Here is a 17415-nt window from a genome sequence, read left to right as displayed (position 1 = left end):
TATCGTCTATTGGCCGAGGGGCAGCTATGGGCATCGAAATTTTGATGGCCATTGACTCAATGGACATTGAGATTACCCGTGGGACAGGGGTAGTCACTCGTGGTGCTGAGAAGTTGAGTCAATGGCGCAATAATCAGGAAGCGCGCGCCCGCGAAGCCGAAGCCGCCGTTGAAGGCAAGAGACAGGCGAACCACGATGGTGCCATTCGGTCGTTTGAGCGTCAGTTCATCGCCACCTCGTCGGGCTTCATGTGTTCGGTCGGCGACACACACTGAAATATGCTGCGAATTGTAGCAGTAGCTAGCTCTACGGTTAATTGCCTCATTCTTCAGCGATATCATAGTGCAGGCGGCGTTAAGCGACCAGCTAACGCTGAAATTAGCAGCATTTTTTAAGGAAGGGTGAGGGGGACTACTCTGGCATCTCTTCTTCAGTGAAGATTTCGGTTGATGAATTTTTGGTGTAACCTGTTTTCAATAAAATCAGTTAACTGTTCAAAACGTCGGCGTGAACTGCGTTTCTCTAATTTTTTTTTTACGGTCTGGTATATGTTCGTTTTCAGTTTCGTTCGTACATGCCCATCGCCAGGGCCAGTCGCGACCTTCTGATCCGTTCTGCAGTTGGGAGCCTGTTACTAAAGATTAGAATGGCTTTCGTGGTAAGACCGGCGAAGGCGGCTAGGTAAATGAAAACATATAAGTCTCTTTGAGGTTGAAGAGGCAAATCTTTCCTTTGGGGCAGCGACGCCGTGCTTCTACCGCTCGTCAAAAGGCTTTGTGAAATACAGCCCCTTGATTTCCAAACTGCTCTCAATAAGCGCTCTTCGTATCAGACAGAAAACTATATGACAAAGTTCCGAAAATTGGGCGCCATAATTATCATATCGTCTCACCATGCTTTACCAACTACTGAGAAATTCCCTGTGTTGCAGAGTGAACCAGAAACAAGCCCGTCCATCTATCATGTAGCGACAGCTGCAATTGGGGTACTCTTCCTGTGTTAAACCATCATGTGCTTTACCGTTGCATTGTTGGTTCATGGAAGACCAGAGTATTTATTTTCCCTGCTCACAGAACAAATCTGTTCAAAACAATTGTATATTTTTTTATGGTGTGCAGGACAAAAAAAATGCAGCCAAGCTTACACCCGCCGAGTAAGCCAATATAAAGAAGCGAGAAACGAAGACCCAAAGTCATAAGCTCAGTTTATACACTTAAGTTGAAAGTTTCTTTATTTACACTATTTGTACACGCACCATCACAATATGCCACGCACACAAGGAGACTCATGCAAGAGCGCATACATCGACTTGAATCCTGAGAAGCATTAAATGGGGACTTTTGTAAATGAAAGGTACCGCTACTCATATTGACTTCATCAATTTGTATGAGTGGCTTTAGGAAAACTCCCGTATCACGTAACTAAATTTTACTCAGGGCCCCGCACATCCTCTTTTAAGACACAAATGATTTAACATTAAAGTTTGGCCTTGGACTAAAGATGAGCGCGTTAAAATACGTTTCTTGTCACGCTTTCGGATCTTTGAATATATTTACCGAAAAAAGGCGTCAGAATAACAGAGCCGCCTGAAATTGTCTTGCCGCCAAGTGAAGCGTATAAACAAACTCGATTTAGAGCTCACTGAAGTTAAGGGTAGTTTATGTGGATTTAGCCCTTCAATGATTGGCTCACGTAAACGTTGACGCACTGAACTACCCTGAGCCAATGAAAGTTCAGTTCGTGCGTGCATACATAGCTGTTCGCTCTGGACTAGCGGCCATGAGCCTTCTGAGGACAATATAAATTAGAAAGCATAGGAGTGATCGCCTGGCTCTACTACTTTAAGCTTTGTGTGTAGTTTTGTCCTAACAGGCTGGTTGCATTTATTTTGCTATTGCTGGGGCGGTGGAAGATATATATTTGTGCCAGAATCATTGCAACTTCTCTTCAACAGTGGACGCAGCGTTCGCACATAAAACGCAACGGTATTCATGCGCTCGGCGCCTAGGTATTATGAGGGATGCGAAAACACAGGCACAGTGAAAAAAAATACTTTGCTACAAGCGGCTAATGTCGCCCAGAGATATAACAGCGTCCATGCACGTCTTATCGTTCACACCAGTCCGCCCAGGAACATTGTTGACCGTTGCTCCGTTGTGTAGCATTCCGTTTGTGGTCGCGGCTTTGCGTTTTTTGGAATCGTGCGGTAGGCTGGAGGGCATTAGGGCTTGTTTTTCCAAGCTGCCCACGGGTGCTTCGCAGGCGATGAACGTGATGAAGCTGAAGATGTTGCTCAGCACAAACACTCCAAAAGAGAGCATCACCTGCACATGGCGTAGCAAAAAGGAACCAGCACCGTTATGCTCACAGCAAACGCATTACGGCGGAAGGCGAGTAAATAAGTATACGCAATAGGCTCTGAAACGCAAGGGCTACGAGCTGAGAACGAGAAGCAAGCGAGGTTCGGACTTATTGCAGCTCTTTTTTATTGGCCTGTGTTTGTCCAAGCTGATTTATTTTACGTTTCCAAACTTCAGGCTTGTACGCAGGACGAACACCCACCATACAATTTATGAAGTCACCACGGCGATGCACGAACCATTGAGTAAGGCGACGAAATACGATTACGCTAAAGCTTGTTGCAGGCGAGACTGGGGGCTAGCTATTGCCAGCATTTAGGAAGGATAACACTGATTGTTGCTAAAACTCTACTGTTAGTTCTCTACTACAAGTTATCATCATCATCATGAGTCCCACTACGTCCACTGCAGGTCAAATGCCTCTCCCATACCTCTCCAATTAATCCAGTCCTGTGCCAGCTGGAACGACAGTTACAGAAGGTTAAACTCCTTCTGAAGATGTAACTGCCGCAAATGGCTGCCATGACAGGAAATCTGAAGAACTGAGTGCTAAGGTGAACAAAGTGAATTCTGTATTAAAAAATGTGCATCGGTTTGAATGGGTCGACAAACAGGGTTATAGCACATTTGGTTTTGCTTTATAGGATCAACGTCCTAAAGCGACTGGGGGAATAAGGGACGCCGTAGTGGAGGGCTGAGGATAATTTAGATTGCCTGGTGTTCTTAACGTGCACTGAGAAAGCACAGCACACGGGACTCTAGCATTTCACTTTTTTGCTTTTTGTCGCATTTTTTAGAATTTGGGCCGCCGTGGGTGGGGTCGAACGCCTGTCTTCTATGTACTGTGGGATGTCAGTGCACTTTAAAGGACCCCAGGTGGTTGAAATTACCCGGAGCCCTCCACTATGGCATCCCTTATTGCCTGAGTCGCTTTGGAACGTTGACCCTATACAGCCAAGCCAGGTGTGGCATAATCCTATGCGCTGGCCCATTCAAACCAATACATATTTTTTAATAGGGTTCGTATGTACGCTATTCCTGTAAAGTTAATCAAATTTCTGGATCTGTCTTGTATAGGCCTCGGAGTTTTATCTTCTCCGTGGTGCAAGGACGCCAAGCACGCGCCCCAACAACAAATGTGCTAATACGTCAGTGCTACTGCGAGTTTCGTCTCTTGAGGACCTCCCAAAAAAAATCTCATCAGAGCCACGAAGCACTTTCTCAATCACAGTCCCGACCCGGCCTGATGGAGCCATGTGCTATAACTTGAGTGCCTTCACAGTGCGATAAACAAGCACATCCTCCTTCGTACATTTGATTCTTTCTAAGCCTGAATGACGTGGGCGCAATGCAGGCGGAACTCACCAGAGTGAAGTGCGAGTAGAACACCCTCTCCCGGCTCAAGGCGAAGTAGTAGTAGTAGATGGGCACATGGATGCAGTAGACGCCGAAAGAGAGCCGGCTCAGGGGAACCAGTGCTTTCCACGACAGCAGCCTCGACGCGATTCCTGTTTGAGCGCGCGCGAGAAACGTGCACATTAGTCAAGGCATATAAGCGGTAAAACGCTGCATCTCTTATAGCTCCTATAAGACGTCCTCTAACGGCCCCGGATTTTCGGATCTCAGAGAAAGTGACTGGAGCGATTTTTCGCTATTATGTGCTGCAGGAGGCAGCCACTTACTGACGCCTGAAAAAAAAATACTTGTTCAGGCAGAAGTGGTGAGAAAATTGAGGATCCGGTGTTTTCTCTTGTTCTGACAAATCGTATTACCTTGCAATTTTTGCTTCACTGACAAATGCCGCAAAAAATAAAGCATTTACTAGCCAGTACTTGCGCAGAGCTCACCTCCTCTTCCAGTGGCGCAGGCGAATACCAGCCACCCCACGAAGATAGCGCAGCAGAGTAGGTTTGCGACGAAAACCAGAAGCTTGACCCACTCATCAGTAGGGTTGCGACCGCGACACCAGTCGTATTTAATGAAGAAACATGTAAGGCCGCAGAACACACACAGGCACCATGTAGCGAAGAGCTTCAGCTGCAAGAAAACCGAACACTTCTATCAGTGTTTTTGTGAGGCGTTAAAAAACAAAACAAAAACAGGTGTACCCCATTCAGCGTATAATTTTTGTGCAAAAAACCAGCTCCTTCTGATGTAAACAAACGAAAAACAAACGATAAACTACTGGAAATTTCAGTACATGGACAATCCCACCAAAATGGCGTTCTCACTGTGCAGCATGTGACGGCGGAAGTTTTCAGCTGCAACAGACTGCGACGACGCCAACGCTGCCTGCCGCGGAGAAAGTCCGCTGTATAGCTGTCGATCTAAGCTGGTCACTCTGCGTTGAGGCTCAAGTAATTCTATCCTTCTCGTAGGCTACTCTCAGGCGACGCGTTCGCGCGTTAGTTCAAAATTTTCAAGTCAGTATACCTGAAGTTTTGTCATATTAATAAGGAAAGCTTAACAAGAAATATACATGAAGTTTATAATAAGTATACAAGTGACCAGCTGTGTGCAAAACAAATGTCTCGGATTTGGCTGTAGTGGCGCAGGTACCTGGGCATGAAGCCTGTGCAGCTATTATCAGCGCCGTACAAAGAACACGTTCTCCATGACATGCTCAGTCCTAAAGGGTGTTCTACAACCACTGCTGCGATAAACGGCGCAGAAAATAAAAGAAAAATCGAGGTTGTGCGCTCTGTCTAACAGTTTGTTGGCACGAAAGGAGAAGCTCAAATAGCGAAAATGATACATGGCAGAATTGTTAAAGCATCCCACGTAGAAGTGCGGTTCTTGGCGGTCTCACACCTGTAACTCCAACAACTGACCAAATGCGATCGAAAACCGTGAATCGTGAATCAGGGTACTACAGGCAAGACGCTGCTCACTCACGCACGGGTCTGACGCGTGAACAGCTTTGAGGAATCAGCCCGTAAGCTGCTAACGCCTGGCGAAATTTCCGCTTCAGAGCAAGTAAACTGCGGTCTGTACGTGGTATACGGCGTCGACTTTTATGCGCTTGATGCCAATGGAAAGGATTGGTTATTTCCAAAATAATCAGAGCTCCACACGCGAAATGAAAAAGCCACTCACCAGTCACGTTTAGCTTCTATTATTTTTTTCTCTCTTTAAAATGTTTTGCCATAAAAAGCCCCTTCATAGAATATCGGACTTGACGCGCTGCGCTTCTTCTGTATTTTGTTCTATTTTTTTCAACCTCTGGCCGACTTTGATAATTAATTGACCGCATCCTCATTGCCTAAATTACGCACGCACTTATAAAAAAAAAGTGACCTGACAATGTTTCGGTCGCGTAAGAGAGTATATGTGTTTTTGTGAAATGCGGGCGTCATGACCAGGGCGAAATATTCCTGCACTGTTTGCAGCAGTGAACACAGCTAACACCTGCAAGTGTGATGACTGTAACCAACCGTAGAGCAACGGCTTCATATAAGTTTAGGAGATATTACCTTTGAAATCTTTGCATGGCGAAATTTCTGAACGAGGAGGCAGACTATACAGCCCGCAAAGTAACACAATCCGTGGTGAAAGGGCCAAACATAGACGTCGCTGTAGAAGTCGTTGAGCACCCTGAGAAAGAAAAAAGGAGCCCATTTACCTAATGCTTAAGTTGTCACGGGCTACTGCTCACCCGTTTGGTGGCAGGTGCGAGCGTGACTATTATTTCGTTTCCTGTTGAATTCTTGCAGCATAAAAGTTAATCATTCGCTCGGTCACCTCTTGAACAGATTAAAAGCGACGCGGTTTGAAACTATACTGTATAATTACAGACGTGCTTGTTGTGGTAATCAGCTGTGTTTCGCGCAGCATGACACGCAGTTCGGGACACTTCACTGAATTTCTTCAAAGTTAGGAAGAGAAGAGCACCATGTTTGGGTATCTGTTATAGGGCACGTTTCTCCTTTCCGCCCACACACAAAAAAAAATTACTGCAAAAAAATCATTTTTCTATCCCATTGAAGAGGCAGCATCTGAGCCCGAAGAATATGCCCGGTAATTAATGGACTAGCAGTGCAGTTGAGGGCAGTCCACTCCTCCACAAATTCATGTCAGAGCAGTACAACGAGGATGGGGATTTACTTACTTGATATCAGTGACGAAGGGCATCATGAATGGAGGAAACGCAGTTCCGTGCAGCTGCCAGACGCCTACGGCCGAGCACACGGCCCCCATGATGCCGAAAACGGCTATTTTACCCCAGTATGACCTGGAACGAGACGTGTGCGGAACAAGCCCGATAGTAAGCACCCTCTTTCATCCTGAGTGGCAAACAGCCCGATGCAGCTAAGTGTTTTGCTAATTTGATGAACTGATCATATGCTCTAACTATTGATTGGTTGCATGTCGAGTTAAAAGGTTACAGTTTCCGTAGCGCAGTGCGGTAGTCGGTACGGTGTTTTGCTGTGTGCACGAGTTGGCACCTTCTTAATCAAAATCACATTTTCTATCTTGTGTTTCTCTATCCATTGCTTTATTAAAAAAGAAAAAGAAAGGAGATCGTTGAAGCTACTTACGTTATTACTCATTTCCTGCAAAAGTGCACGTTCAGACGTGCCGCTATTACCGTGCACTGCTGAATCAGAGTACATTAAATATTAGTGACACCCCCGACTTCCATCCACAGTTAGATGCCAAGCGCTTAAAGCGAGTGGATATTGACTCTTTACTATTTCAATTTAATTGCCAACAATTCTCATGAAGGATGCAGTTTGTAGAGGTGTTAACGAATGCGGGTCGCAAATCACTCGCTCATAGTATAGGTCCACCTCTGAGCTAGTTACATGGGTAGTACACGCGAAGGATACTCACCGTTTAAGTATTAAGACTGTTGGCATCGCCACCATAAAAAGCTGGAAGTCCGCAGATATAAACCACAGCACTCCAAGGAATCCCTAGAAAAATTACAACATAGATATTCTGTTACGTTCATGCCTGGGTTCACAAAAATGAAGTGAGCACGTCAATCTCCCGTTTGAAGCCAAAGTGCAGACTGACAGCAGATGACATGCTCTGTGACGTTAATTGATTGCCTGATTTGCTGCGCATCCGGCACTCTTTAACTGACACCACCCAGTTTAAGAAAGTGCTAAAAATGAGACTTGCGGAGAATTTCCACTTACGCACAGTTTTGTACCCCTGCACGAACTGCGCTCGGTCAACAAGGAATAATAGTTTTTTCTCAGTATGATAAGTATTTCACACCGTCTGTCCTTGATCCGTGATTCACAGGCCTCCGCGCGTGACCTCCACGCGTTGGTGGACTTGTAGCAGAGGTCATTTTCGCAACAAGTGATCAAGGTTGTTTTAGAGAGAAGTAATATGAACGGGGGGTTCAAGAAGAATGTGTGCTTGTTTTAACTGCAACATTCGCGCTCATAATTGAAAGCGGAGCATGAAGCAGGTATGCGAGAGGCAGAATCATCGCTGAACTAGCCCTGAAGTGCAGATCGACAGTCCGAAAACACACGATTAACGTGCCAGCTGTCATTCGTGTACGGTACGCTACGGTATGGTATGGTATGGTATGGTATGGTATGGTATGGTATGGTATGGTATGGTATGGTATGGTATGGTATGGTATGATATGGTATGGTATGGTATGGTATGGTATGGTATGGTATGGTATGAACATAGGGGTTGGACTTTTCGGTTTGGATCGAAAACCACCGATAAACATACGCCGAATTCATTTTTTCAAAATCGGTTTCAACCGAAAAAGGTCAGTATTTCTGGCATGCATGTCACAACTAACTGGCTATTCAGTTATCAGTTAAAGCAGGTCACTGCAGAAAACTAAAGTGTTGGAACCAGAATCGTGGTGAGACAAAGGTATCTTAGGAATTTAGTACAGTAACCGAGTTATAAGGCATTGCTCCGTGAACTCAGACACGCCGTTGCAGATAGGAAAGCTCGACCACTGGCAAGCGTAGTGCCGTCTGCTCAGACTTATCACGGCTTGGGGCCATCGCGTCCTTAAGTAGGTTTTTGTACTGAATGTAAGGCCATTGAAAACTTTTGGAACCGTAACAAGCAACTGTCAATGCGAAACCGTACACCAACCGCACGAAGGTGTCATGTTCTGGCTTCCGCGACTGTTAAGCAGGAGTTCAATCGCTACCTCAGCACGCAGAGCATATGATGCGCAGTCCTCTCGTTTAGCGCAGAGTGCAATGAGAATGTAACAATCAAGTTTTAGAACCAAACCTCCGGTCATGTTTGGTCTCGTGGCCCAATCATTGAACTTCGGCATTTTTGCTCTTTGTTAGGACTGTACGACTTTCTTCTGCAAAGACAGCTCTTCAGGCGGCCAATTGTACCTACTAAACCGAAAAGCCCAACACCTAGGTATGATACATGGGGTTTAACGTCCCAAAGCGACATGGGACATGAGAGATGCCGCGGCAGTGGAGGATTCCGGATTAATTTCGGCCACCTTGGGTTTTTTAACGTGCGCTGACATCGCGCAGGACACGGGCGACTTGCGTTTCGCCTCCGTCGAGCCGCGGCCGCCCCGGCTGGTATAGAACCCGCGTTCTCGGTCAGCAGCCCGGCACCCTAATAGCTGAGCGACTACGGCAGAGCACACGCCATGGTACATTTCCGGCCGGAATGTAGGCACTGGTGCGTGTTCCTTGTAGAATGCGCGTAAAACAAACCTCATTTCAAGTTATCAAACACACTGCGTCCATTCTCAACACGCCTTCATTGTATACCCTCTGGTATTTAAGGCAGAAAGCTGGGCTAGTTGGGGTTTAGATGGAGAGGACATAGTAGTAACGCTAAAAAACAGGGACGGCCTGATAGAAGAAGACAACACAGGCGCCAGACATCAACCGGCTTTATAATCGGAAATACCACGTATTTATAAGCTAAGATCAAGTGCCAGAAAATCAACAATCAAACCGCATGCGTGACGGCACTTCCCGATACAAGAACTCCAATTCCTTAGTAGAAAGATGAACATTCCGTTTGCTAACGCCCGATTGCCTTTCCACGTATTTAACAAAGGCTTCCAATACCTCCCGCTCCTTCTGGCCTACATTTACATACATCACACCTGTCTGCTCAGAAAATGGGGTACTAGTTTTCTCATTATGTTCACATCGTTTGGAGTGTGCCGCCAAGTGCCCAGGGCCTGATATAGCAGCTGCCAGAGTCTTGTGCTTCATGAGGCAAACGTTGATACAGCGGCCAATTTGGCCAATGTAGCATTTTCCGCAAGATAGCGGAATTCGATTGACCACATTGGTCCTGCAGGCCAAAAACTGCTATTCATATACGATGGGGCATGAAAGTTTTCCGTTGGAAACATCATTAACAACTTTGGGGGGTTTGCCGAATTTTCTGGGTGCAGGAAGCACAACCCGCCTTAAAAAGGTGGAGATGAAAGGCAATATCAGGGTTGCGCTTACTGCACCCAACAAACTCGGCAAACTCTGCAGAGTTGTTAATGATGTTTCCAACGGAAAACTTCCATGTCCCATCAAACATTAAAAGCTGTTTTTGGCCTGCAGGACCAGTGTGGTCTATCGAATTCCGCTCTCTTGCGGAAAATGCTACATCGGCCAAACTGGCCGTTGTATCAACGTTCGCCTCATGGAGCACAATACTCTGGCAGCTGCTATATCAGGCCCTGGATACTTGGCGGCGCACTGCAAACAATGTGAACATGATGAGAAAACTAGTACCCCATTTTTTGAGTAGACAGGTGCGATTTATGTAAATGCAGGCCAGAAGGAGCGGGAGGTACTGGAAGCCTTTCTTATACACGTGGAAAGGCAACCGTGCATTAGCAAACGGAATGTTCATCTTTCTACTAAGGAATTGAAGTTCTTGTATCGGGAAGTGCCGTCACGCATGCTGTTTGATTGCTGATTTTCTGGCACCTGACCTTAGTCTATAAATACGTGGTATTTCCGACAATAAAGCCGGTTGATGTCTAACGCCTGTGTTGTCTTCTTCTATCCGGTCGTCCCTGTTTTTTAGCGCTACTACTATGTCCTCTTAATACCCTTTGGTGCATAGAGCCAATGGCCATATAGCTAACTGTAGTCAAGGCTTTAAAATATACCGGGGTGCAGTATGTGGACGCAACTTCAATCATGTTGTTGAGCCACTCGCGTGTCACGACAGAAATGCTCTGAAACGTGTGCAATTCGTGAACGTAACAGCGCTCCAGGGTGCTACTAATGTCACAGGGCAAAAGCGGTGGTGTGGCCGCTGATGGCAAGAATAAAAGTAAAACTTGCGACCTGGCTACGTTCAGCGCTAAAAAGAGCAGGCGCGTTGGTTCGCGGCAGTGGTATGCATGCCGAAACACTAAGCAACATTCCAAGCCGTCGGCCGGAATTTCGCGTCTGGCGTTTCGCATTTAGCGTCTTTGCGCCTCGACGTCATTCTTTGATCCTGAGATGAAACGCCCGACCGACGACTAGGAACGCTGCTTAGTCTTCCGGCCTGCATATCGCACGCCAACCGCTGCGCCCGCTTTTTTCCGCACTGAACGTAGCCAGGCCGCAAGTGTTACTTTCAATATTGCCATCAGCGCCCACATAATTGCTTTTGCCCTCTCACGTTGGCAGTGCCCTCGAACCCCGCTATTTTCGCGAGTTTCACTTTTGGCAGCACTGCTGCCGCGTCGCGCAAGTGGATGGTCACGTGAGATATATTGTCACGTTTTTTCATAATTCGCGGGTTTTCTTTTTAACGCGGGGCAAGGTAATCCTATTTACATATGAATATGAAAACTGATGAATTACAGTTTCGTTTTTCGGGACATTCTGCTATTTGACGCTGAAATTTTCGACCGAAGCACAAATCCGAAACATTAATTTTTCTAACTTATTTAATTGATCAACTGAACAAAATACAATAATTCTCTGGCTCTATACAGTAGCGAACAAGTTAAACCTTGGATAAACTTATCTGGCACGCATTGTAAACTTCCGCCTACTAAAGCTTTCTTGAACCTTCGGCCTCGCAAGACTGTGGGTGCCAAGGCATGTGTAATGTCTTCACCTGGTCATCCCGCTCGCCTTCGTTTCTCACTTGTAGCAGTATTTTCCACCACTGCCTGCTGAATTCGTAGTGAATTCTCTCCATTAGTGGCTTGAGATTAGGACCAGATGCAATTACTGGCCCCAAGTAGCAGCACATGATGACAAAAAACACTGGGACAGTAGTTCTGCAACAAAAATAAAGCACATTTCAGAATTACTGCGCCATAAGAGTAGCTGCGATGTTTAACGGGATAACTGAGGTTAGCACAACAAAGCAAACAAGAGCATACAGTTTTATGCGTACCTCAAATGTCGGCGAATGATTGCTACCACGTATATATAGAGCCGGTTGACTCGCGTCTGTGCTTGCTTGTCGATATTGTACAGCATCAGGAATCCACTGTTAAAAAAAAAAGAAAAAAAGAGGTGCAAGAACGTTTCATAAATGTTTATGTGATAAGCATGCACGAAAGCTTGAAAAAGAAAACAGCAGTTCTTTTATTTGTGACCACACAGTGTTTAGATGCATATAGTTGGTGCCTACAAATGATCTCTTAATGAAACAAAAAACAACCGAAACTCCCTTCGGAGAGTCTGTCGTGCCCAACGACAAGCCAAATACAGCCTCAACATGCAAACTTGTGTCACTACCGGTTTCAAGATACTGCGCCCTTTTGATGTTTTTTTTTTTTTGTGACGACCTCGAGGTATCGGTGGCTTGTAGCATGGCGTGCACAGAAAAAAAACGCACTTGTAGGTTATTTCCTTCCGCAGTTGTCCTCGCCTTCTAATCGCCAAAGTGAAAGAGCGGCGTCAAATGACAGTGGCTCAAGACATCGACAACATCGTCATAAAGACTAGTGACGTGAGAACTGTGCACCTTTAAAGCATGCACAAAAAAAGAGGGATTTAATAAAGCTTGCTTTCTGCTTTTTTTTTCGGCTGCCATATCATGCTCTTTTTTTTCTTTCGTATCAATTTGTTCTACTCCTGACAGCACCATTCCACGGTTTTATGCCCACTTATTTGTTATGTTTATTAGCAAGATGTCACCTTCGAGGTAAGGTTTATGTCTTACTCTATACAAAAGGAAGAGTTACTAAATGACGCATTATTTAGACACAAAAGTTGCGGTGTTAGTGCTACAGTCACTAAGTCAATTAATTACGGAAGAAACGAGATCACGCTAAGCATCGCTTTTTTTTTTCTGAGGGAGTGCTTTCCGGCTTTCTTGTCATGTTGTTGTTGTTCTTTCCTTCATGTATAGGATGCCGAGACTTTTTTTTTCTTCCTTCTTTTCATCGAAATCTGTCAGCGGTTCCTTTCGTGGAAAAGCGTCTGCCCCAACCTGCTCGTGATATTTTCCTACCAAGTTCTTCAATTAATTTCTATCACGTTGCATAAAAAAGAGGCCCATGGAAAAGATCGATTTCGCTCTGAAGGGTGAAATCAAGAGCTTTGAATTGTTGGCACACCGTCATTACTTTATGCAGCATTCATTCGCGATGTAAGCAATTTTTAAACGTTATTAAAAGCGTCTGAGATCCATTCTTACCTAATGAAGAAGAAAACGTCGACGCTATTGTAAGCCGTCATAATGAAATTGAAGCCGAGCATGTCGGCATAACGAAGGGCGTTGACTGCCCTAGCTGGGAAAAAAAAACAGAAGGTGCGATTCTCATTTAATTAGAGCAGCAATATATTTCAGAATAGTTTTCTTCCAACAATAACTCTGCAAGTAGTCTTTACAAACGTAACCAGATGGCTGCAAAATAAAAAAAAGGAGCAAATGAACGCAATGCCGGAAAATTGGAAACCATGGAAATGAACCATGATTTTCACTAAAAAACACAAGTAAAAGGACAAAAAGAGAAACACCGTGCATCGGCGTTATGATGAAGGAGGTTTTTTGTGCGTGTCGGATTAAATAATGTATCAGAGCTGCGCACAAGAGCTAATGTTGGTTGTTTAACACAGCCGTAAAAAGAACCACAGTTTATTATAATTTTATTCGTTAAAGCAGCAAGCTCTGTGCCTTAATTTTGCTTCCCGACGAAAAGCAAAATCCCTTTTACCGACGAATTTTAACCACTCCACAGTATACTCCGTCTCACAAGATGTTTGCAGCACTACGAAAGGTACAGCTCTCTCGTCCAATCAGGATGGCGCGCACTACATTAGTGTGTTCCTACGCGCTTGTGGCTTGATCCACCTGATGTCCAGGTGGCTTCTTTCTACCTCTATTTATAGTAGCACCGAGCCACAGGTGTTTCACCGCGCAGCGCCGCGCCTTTCCTCAAAATCCAACTTTCAATTTTCAGTTTTCTCTCGCTTCTTTCCCTCCTTTATCTCTTCCTTTACGATGCGGTTCGGGTGTCCACCGAGATATTGTCTTTCTTCTTTCCCTCCCTCCTTTATCCCTTCCTTTACTGCGCGGTTCGGGTGTCCACCGATATATGTGAGACAACCAGGGTACTGTTCTCATCAGTTCCTCTGTTGTCGCGTCGCAGTAAATTTCAGTAATCGTGTCATGTGCATATAAATTTATTTACTCCAGCGTGCCGAGGCAGCCGAGTGTCGATGGTGGCGAAATGCAAAACAAGCCCATGTGCTGCGCGAGAGGCAACGCACGTTAAACGGGTTCGATCATCTCATCGTCCTCATAACAACTGAATTCAGCACTGCTGGTTGTGTCGTCCTCCAGGTTGACAATGGCCGGTCCCTGGTCAACAACATCGTCGATGATGTGGTCCAGTTTTCTCATCACATCTTCCTCACTGATAATATGCTGCACGTAATTCTTCCATTTCTCAACAGTCACTTGCGTGATGCCTTGCCAAACCAGAGGCTCGACGTCTTGGAGCTTAAACGTCTTGTTTTGGCTGGCCACGAAACCCTTGACGTCGCTCCAGACAAGCTCTATCGGGTTCAGTTGGCAGTGGTACGGTGGCAGGCGCACAACAAGATGGCCAGCAGCTTTAGCAATGCAGTCGACACGGTATTGCTCCCCACCTGTGTTCACATTGCTGACAAGCTGCATGAGCTCGGCCTTCACCATGCCGCTGCTCCACGCGACACCTTTTCCGGACAGCCAAGCCTGTATGTCCTTTTTGAGGCTACTCATCCGCGGCACTTTATCCTGCTTCACAGAATGATATGGCGCGTTGTCCATCACTATAACGCTGCCGGGTGGTAGTAGTGGGAGAAGTCTCCTGGAGAACCAGTTTTCGTAGTGTTCCCCGTTCATTTCCTCGTGGTAATCGCCCGAGTTTTTCTTCGCTCGGAAAACTTCCGCTGCGCCTTCGACAAAACCTTGCTCACTACCGCAATGCGTCACAATAAGCCTGCCATCTTTGCCACTGGGGTTTTGTAGACCAGTCGACAGTCCGGATCGATGCGCTTGGTGTGCAGATTGGATGGTGCAGTCAGTCCACACTCGACTTCGCGTGTGGCCGGCGTTAACCCACGTTTCGTCGGTGAAGAAAATAGGCCTACCCTGGTGTCGCAGCTCCGCTATCTGGCGCAGGTACCGGCGGCGACACTGCGCAATGTGCGTCGCTTCGATTAACATCGCATTCCGAGAGCGCTTCTTATATCGGAAGCCAAGTTTCTTCAACATCCTCTGCATTGTCGCTGCGGACACGGTCGGTAGCGTTTCGTCCTCTTCGAAATGCGCAACCACCTTCGCGATAGTTGGAATTTCCCCTCTCTGGAAAAAGGTGTGTACCACCCTTCGCAACACGCTCAGGTCAAAATCGTCCAGCTTCTTCGTCCGCTCGCGGCCTCTTCCGCCAGCACGCTTCTTCGGTGACAACACTCGGCCCGCGTTCAACGTCTCCGTTGTCCACTTGCAAAGCGTTCGCTCGCTCACCTGCGTGAGTTTTGCCGTCCTCTTGATGAGCGCATTTGTACTCCAACTGCCCCCGCACTCGACGCGAAGCGCTTCAAGAACATTTAAAGCCACCTGCTTCGCCTGCTTGGGGAAACAGCGCACTGTCGGTGTAGAGCACACAGGAGACACAACAGACTCGTCCGACGCCATGTTGGAAAGTGGCGACGCATCAATACCTCGCAGCAGGCCTCCGCAGAGCTGTGTCCGTACGGGCTTTGTCTGGTAATTTCACCAGTGATTGAAACACTCCCTACCATTTAAATATACCTGTCCAAATCATGTTTTTAGTTGCAATGCTTATTGTTTTGATTAATAGTCATACACTCCTCAAATATTCGAGGGACTATTTTCTGCGTTTCTGCAGCCCTGATTGGACGAGAGAGCTCTACCTTCCGTAGTGCTGCAAACATCTTGTGAGACGAAGTATAGAGTTCCTGTATATGCTCCAGCAGAGAGCAGAGTTGCGCGAAGGTCCGCCATTTGTTCCAAGCTCTGCGGGAGAGCTGCTTCTCGTGTGGCAGGAGCCTGACGAGAAGGCTGCTTAGAAGCACCCCTCCTCATCCCTCTGGGGGCTTCACAATACCCCCTCAGTCGGATAACAAAGGAGACTGTGCTCAAGATGGGAGCTGCTGTCCCCCTCCGGCTCATGTGCTGGACATGAGCAGACACGGTTTGGAATAAAATACGTCCGCGTGATCACGTGATCGCCGCTCCGCGAATAGTGTTACGAGCGGCGCGGGGAAAACATTCGCGCAACTCTGCTCCCTGCGGGCGCATATATAGGAACACTACTCCACACCTGCGAACATATGCGATATTATCGTGACCGTAGTCATGTTCATTTAAAGTGAGTTACATGATATCTTATATTCAAAGCAAAAAACGAAAACAAAACGTTGATTTCTAAACGCAGCCCTTATGATATATGGCATTCAACCAAATTGTCTCGCAGGAACATAAAATCTGTACTTACACATTGCTAAATAATCGAAGAAGGCGTAGGAATGGCCAAGAACAATTGAGAATATGGATAAGAACCGTATGCCATGGAGAAACCTGTAGGTGCTTGCGTCTGAGTCCTTGTCTTGTTCGATGTTCAACAGCAGCTTTATATTGGTTTCTATCGAAAAAGCACTCAGTGCTTTTTGTAGAGGCCCTGCAGTAAGAAAAACATCCATGTAGTCAGCCTCATGAAGACGGTGGTTTCCATTAATGCGACTCTCTGGTAATATTTCCGCCTTAGAGAGATGGAAAGAGCTCTGTAATCAGGAAGCGCAGATGCTACTCTCCGTAGGGAACAGGGATGGGGCGAGGGTGTAGGAGAGAATGTGGACATACTTAAAGGGGAAAAAAGTATAAACCACGGTACTGAGATTTGGGGATCGACATCGTGATGGGGGGATGTACGCCCAGTGCGTGCCAAGCTGTTCAGCAATAAAAGTGTCATTGAAAAAATTAGGCCACGTGCAGCTTTCTAAAAAAACGTTTTAAAGAAAACTTAGAAACGTCCAATGCAACTTTGTCAAAGGCTATTCAACTTTCTACCGGACACATTTCGCGCACACCGGCTATTCAAAAGAATTGGCTAGAATTGTTACTAGTTAGTAAAATCATTTTTATAAAAGCGCTTCTTACAAATACGCGACTGCTGACAGTGCCATCTGCTATTCCCGCAGTTCGTGTTACGTTTTTTTTTTACCATTGTCTCTCATTACATGGGACATCATGTGTACCGTGATAAATAATCAAACAGAAAAGAGAATTCGGTTCAGTTCAAACGCCAAACGCCTTTCTCGCATAGCGTCATCAAGCATAGCACCATAAGCGAACTACTATAAAAAATTACGCAATATGTACGATATATTTGATTGCATCGTTAAACTGGGCCAAATATTGCCAAGTAGTGCCCTAGTGCGCAGCACCCCTTGTGTCTACAATGCCTCACACCGCTCCTTTTATCCATGTTGCGACGCGGTATACTCTGTCATATCCATAGCGCTGAGCTCATGCAGCTTGACCAGCGCCTCTACATGCGCCTATGGAAACTCGTTCGTTCCTCGCTTTTAAAGGTATGACGTCGGTAGCACGTAAAGACCTGAGTGCACGCTCATTAGTACACAGAACGCAGGCACATAGGTTG

The 17415-nt window shown here is 46.1% G+C and overlaps 1 protein-coding gene across 1 annotated transcript in view; it reads right to left on the bottom strand.

Annotated features, from left to right (window-relative positions):
• Window positions 1-1206: 1206 nt before the first annotated feature.
• Window positions 1207-17415, bottom strand: part of LOC144114122 (nose resistant to fluoxetine protein 6-like) — a 32231-nt gene continuing 16022 nt past the window's right edge. The window contains exons 6-15 of the mRNA XM_077647630.1: window positions 16249-16431; window positions 12939-13032; window positions 11688-11783; window positions 11403-11568; window positions 7194-7276; window positions 6469-6591; window positions 5834-5954; window positions 4208-4397; window positions 3726-3868; window positions 1207-2324 (exon numbers count right to left, since the gene is read on the bottom strand). Of these exons, the coding sequence (XP_077503756.1) occupies window positions 2058-2324; window positions 3726-3868; window positions 4208-4397; window positions 5834-5954; window positions 6469-6591; window positions 7194-7276; window positions 11403-11568; window positions 11688-11783; window positions 12939-13032; window positions 16249-16431 (1466 nt within the window). The 3' untranslated portion in view covers window positions 1207-2057. The remainder of the gene's footprint in view (window positions 2325-3725; window positions 3869-4207; window positions 4398-5833; window positions 5955-6468; window positions 6592-7193; window positions 7277-11402; window positions 11569-11687; window positions 11784-12938; window positions 13033-16248; window positions 16432-17415) is intronic.

The sequence above is a fragment of the Amblyomma americanum genome, chromosome 1 (genome assembly GCF_052857255.1).
Source record: "Amblyomma americanum isolate KBUSLIRL-KWMA chromosome 1, ASM5285725v1, whole genome shotgun sequence".
Classification (NCBI taxonomy): domain Eukaryota; kingdom Metazoa; phylum Arthropoda; class Arachnida; order Ixodida; family Ixodidae; genus Amblyomma; species Amblyomma americanum.
The sequence above is the reverse complement of the archived record's forward strand: the minus strand, read 5'-3'. Positions and strand labels throughout refer to the sequence as shown.